The following is a 10,837-nucleotide window of genomic DNA, read 5'->3' as shown; positions in this document are numbered from 1 at the left end:
CAGTGCTGAATCATTCAGAACTGAAACACTCTTTTAACTATTAAGAGCTTAAATTTTTCGTATATTCTCTCAATTAATATCCTGAATACTTAACCAACAAATATATTAAATTTTTTATTCATGTTACACGTTAATAAGGTAATTTACTTAGTTCATATCGTTCATTATAAATATATATCAAATAACTCATTTTTATTCAGAACAAACTTTATTCAGAGATTTTGAATCATTCAGATTCTGAACTATTCACCGCTAAGAGGCTTTGTGGTTTGGTTATAAGGATAATAAAGATAAAGAATAAAGAAAGGGTCAAAGTTGTACAGTTATGAAAGTACGAGGGGGCCGGATATTATTTATGAAGGCGAAGTTCAGAAGGGAAACAAGACGGCAGCGTATTGTATATAACAGGCTATCATCGTCTCATTTTTTTCTTTTATCCTATTCAGCATCAGCCATAACCAAACCCTAGCCATACACTAAATCACCATATTTTCATTTGCCGCCATCAATCTTTAATCGATTACCTGATTTTGTTTGCTAAAGGCGTGATCGATTTCCTGATTATCAAATTCAAACACCAATGGTTAGTTCTTTCCCCCGTTTGATTCATCTGTTCACTGTATTGATTGTTTTAGGGTTAATGATGAAATTCACTTGTTTTATTTGCATCCGGTTATTAGATTATTCGTTTGTGACTGCGATCTAATCTAGTTTGATATCTTTTATGTATTCCTTAAGTACGATTTTAATTGACGATGTATACATATACGTATACGTATACGTATACATATACGTATACATATGTACTTAAGAAAATACATTTATAATATATAACTTTAATAAGTAGAAGATAACGGTGTTACTTTTGGCTATACATTTGATGTATATCTTCAGTTTATAATATTATTTGGTTGCATGAAATTTGTTAGTGTTTATGCTTTGATCTGTTACAGTGAGTAATGTAAGTATTCTGATGTTGTTCTTAAAAATATAATAATAATTGAATGAGTGTTGCTGATATAAGTATTTTTGTTAAATCATATCTAGAGTTTTAGAGGCGGACGGGACAGGCCTCGAAGGGACTATCCTGTGAGATCGGAAGAGAGAAGTCATGGTCGGAGCAACGCACCTCCTTCAAGACATCTGTGGGTTGGGAATCTATCTCATACTTTAACCGAGCGTGCGTTGAGCAATCACTTTCGTGATTTTGGGGAGCTTGAGAGTGTAGCTTTTCAACCTGGGCGTAGCTATGCTTTTATCAATTTTATCGATGAAGGTGCAGCTTTTGCAGCATTTGAAGCACTTCAAGGTTTCATTCTTGCAGGGAAAGCACTTAGAATTGAGTTTACTAAGGCGGTTAGTCTTGTCCACCTATTCCTGCTATTTGCTTTTTGTACATGTACATTTTTAAAGTTCAGCAGTGTTTTCTCAATTCATAAAGCTAATTGCCTTCTCTATATGAACCATTTTCATGTTTTATTTGCTATACTTACCTCATTTAAGTCAACACGCCATTCGACCTAAAAAGGCTGGCTATCTACAAACCATTTTCACTAGCTAATGAAAGTATCATGAAATCAGACGCTTGTTGCTGGACTACATATAATGAAGCGTTTAAAACACTGTAAAATTTGAATTACATAGACACATAATCGAACATATAAATAGCAGTCTACAAATGGTATAGGGTTTGTGCCCCTCGTTTAGATCATCTACTATCAATTCTTTCAGAGAGTCAAATATCACAAGCATAATAAAATCTATTTATAACTTACAACATATTCACATATGGGGTATGTTTGGCAAAACTAGCTTGGTAGCTTTTAGCTGGTAGCTTGTAGCTTGTAGCTGTTAGCTTTTTATATGTATTTAGCTGTTTGGCAGCTGAAACTATTAAAATAAAGAGTAAAATGACAAAAAGCTAGAAGCTAAACGCTACTTCTAGTAGCTTTTTAGTTTTTAGCTTTTTTTCTCCCTCAAAAAGCTTTAAGCTTTTGCAACCAAACGGAGCTATATTTTGATAGGAGCTTTTTTATAAAAGCTAAAAGCTCCAAAAAGCTTGTTGCCAAACATGGCAATGATCCACATATGCTCGGTCAGCAAGTGCCCAATATTATACCCCCAGACCCCAGTAACCCATAAGGTAGGTTGCCTCTCTACCAAGAGGATCTAACTACTTTTTCCGTCTTTGGTTGATTGTTGCGGACTGAATACTACATTGTTGCAAATTAAGACTCATTTTACTCCCTCAGCTATTTAATGATTAGGATACGTAGGTGCAAAAGGGAACTTTTTCATGCAATGTAATACAACAAATGCCAAGAACAATTCATCAACGATAATATATCACAAAGGAAACATTGGCTTTTAAGATACCAGACTAAAAGAACTAAGCATCTAAACAAAGTGAACTCATCACTTTTCTGGGTATTAACTTGTCTATTGAGATTAAAATATATCACAGATACTAGAACTTTAATAGCACAACGTACACTGGCGTCTAATCGTTGTTGCCTGATTGTTATGTTTGTGCTCTCTTGATGTTCGTTGCAGCTACTAGATGTGATCTCAGCAGTGTTTCTTGCACCAATTGGTTATGTTAAATCCCAAAACGCAGTTGACATAGTGAGTTATAGTGTTCCAAGAATGTGCTGCACCTCCATCACACTAATTTTAGTAATTTAGTCGTACGATGTAAATAAGTACTTATCATTATACCAATTCACTTATAGATTGTTTAACCTTCACATTTATTGACTTTAGGATCCATTTCACACTGAAGCATATCACATATTCGCCAATGTTGCACACTTGTTCCATCTTAATGATTAGGATGCTCAGCTGCAAAAGTGAACTTCTTCACGCTATATAAAAACAAAACAAATGTCAAGAATAATACTCCGTATATCACAAGGGAACCATGGTTTCTGATACCCGACTAAAAGAATTGAACATCTTAAGTGGAAAACAACTCTTTAATTAACATTTAAACCACAACATTTAAACCACAACATATTCACTTTTCTACTTGGATCAATAGTACGTTTAAGCCAAGGTATATTAATTCAAGTACCTCCGCACACAATAGGTACTTGATGGAGGTGCTTCAATTGTTGCCCGACCGTTATGTAATGTGTTACTCTCGATGTTCGTTGCAGCTACTAGGTGTAATCTCTTGCACCAATTGGTTATGTTAAATCCCAAAATACAATTGATATAATGAGTTATAGTGTTTCAAGAATGTGGGCAACCTCCATCACAAACCGCTAATTTTCACTATCCAGTTATACGCCGTAAATATGTACTTATCATTATTCCAAATTACCAGTTTATTTATGGATTGCCAAACCTCACTTTTCTCGACTTATGGTTCCATCTAAGCACACAGAAGCATATCATCAATTTGCCAATGTTGCATACTAGTTTCATAAACTTACACATACTACATAATACAGTATCGATTTAGCGAAATAACTGTGGTCATAGGTTGTACATGGAGATGAGTAATATGTAAAAACTGTCACCTGCTAACAATAAGCCTTTACATGGTTAAATATTATTGTGTAATGAAGATAGTCTTTCGATGGGTACGTACGTAATGTGTAGGTTAAACTTGAATGGTTAATGTGTTTTACTACAAAAAATTTATGTGTACAAAAGGCTACTCATAACACCAAGTTATGTTGGAACCCTGTATTTTTCCAGCCACTCCAGATATTGTTGGTTGAACATGTAAGATAATAATTGGTTACTGAGTGAATATGAGTGATGATAAAACTGAACCAATTCATTGTTGGTTGAAGTTGTTAGCAGCCAGTAATACTAACAGAAGTAAAACTGAAATGATCTGCGGCAGTCATATAAGTTGTGTTTTTAGTTGCAGGTTAATCCTTACCATTAAGATGTACTCTATACTTTCAGTCACATATTAATTTAAAAAATATTCATCTTAACCAAAGCACTATTAATTAAAACATTGCCATTTTTTGCTACAATAGTCTTCAACTTTTAAAGTAGCCACAACAGCAGGCAAATTTCATATTTCTAAAATTGAATCTGTTGCATCTGACATATCAGGATAAATCATCAGCACAATCATCACATAGTGAAGACTACATGCGACCCCGAGACGAGCCTCGTTCTTTAGCAAGAGGGTCTCAGTTTCCTCAAAGAGACTCGAGACCCCGCCATGTCATTTCTGACCCAATTTATCACAACGAGAATCCAAAAACGGACAGCAAAAACTCCGAACAACCACCCAGTGAAGTCTTATGGGTCGGGTTTCCACAGTCACTAAAAGTAGACGAAGACATCTTATGGGACGCCTTCTCCCCGTTTGGCGAGATTGAAAAAATTTCCGCATTTCCCGGTCGAACTTACGCATTTATCAGATACAAAAATATTAATTCAGCCTGCAGGGCCAAAGATAATTTACAGGGGAAGTTGTTCAACAACCCCAGGGTTCATATAACCTTTGCAAGAAACGATTCTGGACCATCGAACAGTTCAAGAAACTTAATGAATGACCCCCCTTCACCTCCGGTCAGACCATATGAAGGTTCATCTGAGAACTTTAGACACGATAGGTACCATGAGCCAGATCGCAGTAGAAGATCCCCTCGTTTTGTCCCTGATTTCGAGACTGAACGTTTTGATGGTGCCAGAAAAGGTAACAGATTTCAAGAAGTGGGTCCCGAGTTTGGGAATATGTACGGACGCCATAGTCCTTCAAGAAATAGAGATGGAGGTTTGGGCGGTTTTCACGATTTTCCTCCTCGAAATATGCCTCATCAAGGGCCGTTATATGACGACGAGTGGGACCTACCAGAAGACGCATTGGTTTATCATGGTGCAAAGAAACTTAAGAGCAACATGATTTCCCCTGAACCCGAGCTTCCTGAATACCCTTTCTCCGACTCTGAACAAGTAAAACGTGTTGTCCCGAGACCACACGAGTATCCAAATCTTGGCATGATTGATAATAATTTAGGGCATTTTGGGTATCATAAACAAGTCCCTGATCCACCTGTTAACATCACTCAAGCTTATGGAAACTCTCGTAATGCAGCGTATGATAATTTCCAGACGGGCTCAGTTTCGTTACCTCAAAACCCTGTTGAATGGAAACGATCAACTCCTGAAACGCAACGCGTGTCTGCAAGTAGCGAGTGGAAATGGGAAGGAATTATAGCAAAAGGCGGGACGTCGATCTGTCGTGCTCGTGCCTTTCCTGTTGGTAAAGTACTAGACATGATATTGTAAGTTCTTGACTTCTTTTATTCAAGTATGCAAAACCACTATTAAAAATAATTTGAAGTAGATAATGTGTATATTGTATAATAAGGCAATGTATCTGTTTGGTTCTCTAATTACTTTGATTGACACATTTTATAAGCTACGAAAAACATGGATATATTCACAAGCGGTGTAACAAAATTCGGAATTACTCAGCGAGTACTCGCTTTTTTCAATTCGTCGAGTACTCGGCCATAACTCATGATTACTTGGAAAGTTGGTCAAAACTATTACTCGGTAAAACAGTCAAAACTTGTTCAAAACTTGGTCAAAATCGGTCAAAGTCAAACTTGGTCAAAATCGGTCAAAGTCAAACTTGGTCAATATCGGTCAAAGTCAAACTTGGTCTCCCTGAGTTACCGAGTACTCCCTAAAAAGTCCTAACCAACCGAGTACTTCCCGAGTAGAGAGATTTTTGTAAAAAATGTTAGAAATTGTTGCCTTTAGTTTAACATAACAAAAAAATCACTAGCTTTAAGTTGTATAAATGAATGATTATATCTTGGACCATGTTGATATGCAGGCCTGAGTTCCTGGACTGCACTGCAAGGACTAGTTTAGAAATGCTATCAAAACATTACTATCAAGCAGCTACTTCATGGGTCGTATTCTTCGTACCCGAAAGTGATGCTGATATGGGTTTTTACAATGAATTCATGAACTATTTGGGCGAAAAACAACGCGCTGCAGTTGCTAAACTTGATGACAAAACCACTTTGTTTCTCGTACCACCCTCTGATTTCTCAGAAAAAATACTTAAAGTACCCGGAAAACTCAGCATTTCTGGTGTCATATTAAGGCTAGAACAACCGTCTTCTACTGTTGACCCGCCTCTTCCACCACCCGCTCAAACCCAAACCCAACCCGACCCATATTTTGTGTCTTCTAATCTGGAAGCTTCTAGAACATCATTTGCATCACCTTCCGGACCCTACCCGCTTGGAAAACGTGGAAATAATCCACCTTTACCGGCTCTACCTCCTGGTCCAGTACCGTATCATGCTAACAGGAACATGGTTGAGCCACCCGTAGTCGAAAATACTCGGCCACTGGACCATATGGTTAACCCCCAAGGAACCACCCATCAGCCTCTTCAGAATCTCAACCCGGGTGGTGGGAATTGTATGTTCCCACAACCTAATGATTCTGTGAATTCAAGTAATTACCGACGTGAAAGTCCGATGATGTCACAATACGGTCATCAAGAAGCGAGTGTCATACAACCTGATCAACTCGCACAATTGGCTTCATTTTTAGGGAACACAAGGCAACCAGTAAGTGAAGAGTTTAGGCAATCGAACAATAATAATACATTGATTCCCGATAATGGTTATAGAATGCCACAAACAATTGGTTCTGAGAACCATTCGTCATCTCAATACAATCAAATGCAGCAGCAATTTAAACAACAGGTATCGAATGTGGGACCCATGGGACAAAGTAGTCAAGGAAACGTGCAAGGAGAAGGCGATGCAGATCCACAGAAACGATTACAGGCGACGTTAGAGTTGGCTGCAACTCTTCTCAAGCAAATCCAACAAGGGAAAACTTGAATCGAGCTCGTTAGGTGTAACCATCAAGCATTCTGGATGTGAAGATTTTTTAAAAGTTTGTTGATTTGTTTTTAATGTCATATAATGAAATAATGTTCTGCTAGAGTGTTTTGTTGCTCTGACTCCCTACATTCTCGTTTTCATGGATATAGTTATAGTTATTAGCATGATGATTGGTTTTTTAATTGTTGGTTTAGTTGTTCAGAATCTCCTGTTACTCCGGGCACTTTCTTGCGGCGATTTTAGTTAAATTAACCAGTTGCACTGCTAGAATGACTCAAATAGCATTTTAAAGTGAAGTTCTTCAAAAATATAGATATGTCAATTATATAATTTCTAAAATGTTATAGACACGAATTTGGTTAACGCACTTCTTCATTGCGCGTGAAGTTTATTTGTTGTAAATAACTATATGTTTTCGATTAAAAATAATTTAACGCTAATAAGTCAAATACTCAAATGTAATTCCAAACACAATGGGTCGAATTAACGGACCAAACTAGAGCTGGCAAACCAAACCCAATACTTAAAAATTGGGTCAGTTGGGTTCAAGATTACGGGTCCAGTGGGCCTTAAAATAAAACTTAACAGAAATGTGGAGGGTCCTTAAAGAGATCATAAATATGGCAATAAAATAAGGTTCAATCACCAAAATACCCATTTTTTTGGTCTTTTCTGAGCTGGTACCCAAAAAAAAAAAACCTTGACAAAATGCCCGCGCAAGGCGCAAGAGACCTTGCGACCTTGCGACTTGCGTCCTTGCGCCTTGCGTCCTTGCGCCTTGCGTCCTTGTGTTAAAAAATTAGGTCAAATATAGAAATCAGACACCACATACACACACACACCCCGACACTCAGCTCTTGCGACCACTTTGCGACCGACGGCGATTACAAAGAACCTTGCACTTGCGACCCCCTTGCGACCCGTCTACCCTTGCGACCTTTCTTCTGAGACTCACCACATCACCACCACCACCACCACCATCGCCAGCACCACCGCCATCAGTACATCTCACCACCATTACCATCACCGCCTCCATTAGCATCACCATCACCACCACGATTGAGAAAAAGGAAGAGAAAAAAAACCGACAAAAAACGTGATCAATATGTCACAAGAACAGGTAAGTGTTTCCTTTCAACTATCTCCGTTCGATTACTCCATTTCTATGTCGAAAATGATATATAATTTTTGTTGCACACCAAGTGTTCGATGAAATGCTTCAACGAGCTTGGTGATGCAAAACTCACTTATAGTGTTGCTAGATTTGTTAAAGTTACAGTATTTGGAAGCTAACATTTTATAAAAACTGGAACACGATTGTTTTAGGGCTTAAAACTAGAATCTGGTATAGGCGCAAGGAAAGTCTTGCGTCCTTGCGTTTTGTCCCTAGTATCTGGCGCAAGGCACGTCTTGCGTCCTTGCGCCTGTGTGATACACGAGACGCAAGGTGCGACTTGCGTCCTTGCGCCTGTATTTTTCTTCTGAAAAACTGTCTGTTTCAGGGATATGTTGAGGCGAAGTTGACGATGAAGAATATGCTTAATGTTATACCTCAACTAAAGGCATCAATGACTGAGAATCAACAAAAAATTTTTAGGGGAACTTGTTTTGGTCCTTGGCTAGATCTTTCTTACACCGGCAATGATCCGGGCCTTGTACATGCAATGCTCCAAAGAAAGAGTGAGCGACCGATAGGAATAGATGAAAAGTACCCTGCTGATGATGAGGAAATATGGTTTAGTTTCCGTCCGAATTTCAAAATTAGATTTAGTAGGCGGGAATTTTGTCTCATCACGGGGTTTAAGTTTAGTCGTCGCACGGACATGGCACATTACATTCCCAGAAGTTATGATGTAGAAACACCACCGATTAGACGACGTTGTTTCCCAAATCGTAAAGTTAATTCAAACATTACAATTACCGATATCCAAAAGCTTTTATATGATGGTGCTGATTTTGTGGTTAGTGATGATGATGTCGTGCGACTAGCCATTATTTTGATTGTGGAGAGAGCGTTTATGGGTAAGCAAGGGATTCATGTGGTGAGCAAAAAATACCTATGGCTAGTCGAAGACTTTGCTAAATTGAATGACTACCCGTGGGGTAATCGTATTTGGGATGCCACTTACCCCGTAGTTAAAGATGGATTTCAAGCTCGGGAAAGTCAGTTAGAGGTGGGAAAGGGTTATACTTTGGTCGGTTTTATGTGGTCATTTAAGGTAAAAATAAACAAGTTTGGTAGATTTGGTTAATACCTCTACATTTGAATCGTATATTATTTTTTTATGCGTCCTTATTTATTTAACTAATTTTGTAGATTTGGATTCTCGAGGCATATCGACGAACAATTAAAAGTTTTGCCCACAAGACAGACAAAAATGGAGTACCGAGGGCCTTATTTTGGAAACGTTCATCGGCTGAGACTTTTTCAGTCACTAATTACCTGCATCTACTAAACGTTATGGTAAGTGTTGTTTTTAACATAAAAGTTTTGTTAGTGCTGGAAGAATACAGAGTAAGGATTTAGGATAAAATGGGTTCTGTGATGGGCGCAAGATATATCTTGCGTCCTTGCGTGACCAAGGCGCAAGGTTCGTTCTTGCGACCTTGCGCCTGCACCTTACGTCATATCGCCAACGCAAGAGTAGTCTTGCGTCATCAGTAATTAGGCGCAAGGACGCAAGACCAACCTTGCGCTTGGTTACTAATGACGTAACACGCAAGGTTCACGGCTTGCGTGTTTGTTTCCGGGACGCAAGGTTTGTCCTTGGGTCCTTGCGCCTTCAGCTAACGTCTTATGGTCAACGCAAGAGTAGTCTTGCGTCATCATTTACGAGGCGCAAGGTTGGTCTTGCGTCCTTGCGCCTTTGGATTTAACTTTTGCTGCTGTTGTACAGGATGATTGTCCGAAGAATAAACGACCTTTTCGTACTCTGCATCCCACTGATGTTGAGAGTGGATGTCAATGGTGGTTAAAAAGTTGCCAATACTTTGATGGGACGGAAGTGGATGAGGAAGTTGAAGAACCTGTTGAAGATGAACCTGTCAATGAGGAACATGGTGGTGGAGAACAGTCTCAATCTCAATCTCAATCTCAGTCTCAATCTCAGACTCAATCAAACTTATCTACTGATGCAAAGGAATTATACATGTCTTTGGTGAAACGGATGGATAGGCAAGAGAAGGAGCTGCAAGAGTGTAGAACGCAAATAAATGATCACGAGAGACGTATATCTGAACAAGAGAAACGAATATCAGAACAAGAGCAAAATCAAGATGAGGAGTGATGTCGAACGAGGTGTATATAAAATAGCTTATATTTTACTAGGAAAAACTATTAAATATGATACAATTTTACACAAGATATTTATTTATTTATAGAATGGATATACTTAAACCTTGCTACAACACTTATAGGCAGTGTACCTAATCGTACAGTAGTGTAGTTTTTAGTAAGTCCGGTTCGTTCCACAGGGAAATCTTTAAACAAAGCTCAACGCTATATTAGTTTACTTTTATAAAAATACAAATATATATATAAGTGATATTATTATTATAAAGGGGGGTTTTTTTACCGTTTAATGACCGGCTTGTCGATTTTAAAACTTTAGTCGCAGTTAAAACCTAATGTAAAATATAAAATAAATACAAGACTTTAAATTAAAGCGTAAAGTAAATAACGATAATGAAATTGCGAATAATAAAAATGCGATAAAATTTAATTGCGATAATTAAAAGTACGATAATTAAAAGTGCGATTAAATAAAATAACAATAAATAAAAGTGCGATAATTAGAAGTGCAATTAAATATAAAATAAAGGAAATTAAATATGAAATAAAAGAATTATGCTTATTTAAACTTCCGTAATCATGATATTTGACGTGTTGATTTTAGTTTTATGCCCATGGGTTAATTGTCCTTTGTCCTGGATTATTCAATATGTCCGTCTGGTTTTTGTCCATAACAGTCCATCAGTCATAAATA

The 10,837-nt window shown here is 37.7% G+C and overlaps 2 protein-coding genes across 2 annotated transcripts; both read left to right on the top strand.

Moving 5' to 3' along the window:
- The first annotated feature begins 433 nt into the window (after positions 1-433).
- On the top strand, positions 434-7,011 carry LOC139897883 (flowering time control protein FPA). Its single transcript, XM_071880594.1, has 4 exons — positions 434-583; positions 1,048-1,356; positions 4,078-5,258; positions 5,819-7,011. The coding sequence occupies exons 1-4, from the start codon at positions 581-583 to the stop codon at positions 6,846-6,848; spliced, it is 2,523 nt and encodes an 840-aa protein (XP_071736695.1). The 5' UTR covers positions 434-580; the 3' UTR covers positions 6,849-7,011.
- Positions 7,012-7,956: 945 nt separating this feature from the next.
- LOC139901480 (uncharacterized) lies at positions 7,957-10,138 on the top strand. Its single transcript, XM_071884189.1, has 4 exons — positions 7,957-7,971; positions 8,354-9,070; positions 9,169-9,315; positions 9,749-10,138. Exons 1-4 carry the CDS (start codon positions 7,957-7,959, stop codon positions 10,136-10,138), a joined length of 1,269 nt encoding a protein of 422 aa, XP_071740290.1.
- The last annotated feature ends 699 nt before the right edge of the window (positions 10,139-10,837 follow it).

This window comes from Rutidosis leptorrhynchoides, chromosome 3 (assembly GCF_046630445.1).
Source record: "Rutidosis leptorrhynchoides isolate AG116_Rl617_1_P2 chromosome 3, CSIRO_AGI_Rlap_v1, whole genome shotgun sequence".
Classification (NCBI taxonomy): Eukaryota; Viridiplantae; Streptophyta; class Magnoliopsida; order Asterales; family Asteraceae; genus Rutidosis; species Rutidosis leptorrhynchoides.
The sequence above is the reverse complement of the archived record's forward strand: the minus strand, read 5'-3'. Positions and strand labels throughout refer to the sequence as shown.

Excerpts from the sequence above, each read along its gene's own strand:
- LOC139897883 (XM_071880594.1), top strand. Across the intron at positions 1,357-4,077 it reads GAATTGAGTTTACTAAGGCG|GATAAATCATCAGCACAATC; the intron begins GTTAGTCTTGTC and ends CTGACATATCAG. Across the intron at positions 5,259-5,818 it reads AAAGTACTAGACATGATATT|GCCTGAGTTCCTGGACTGCA; the intron begins GTAAGTTCTTGA and ends GTTGATATGCAG.
- LOC139901480 (XM_071884189.1), top strand. Across the intron at positions 9,071-9,168 it reads GTTTTATGTGGTCATTTAAG|ATTTGGATTCTCGAGGCATA; the intron begins GTAAAAATAAAC and ends CTAATTTTGTAG. Across the intron at positions 9,316-9,748 it reads TGCATCTACTAAACGTTATG|GATGATTGTCCGAAGAATAA; the intron begins GTAAGTGTTGTT and ends GCTGTTGTACAG.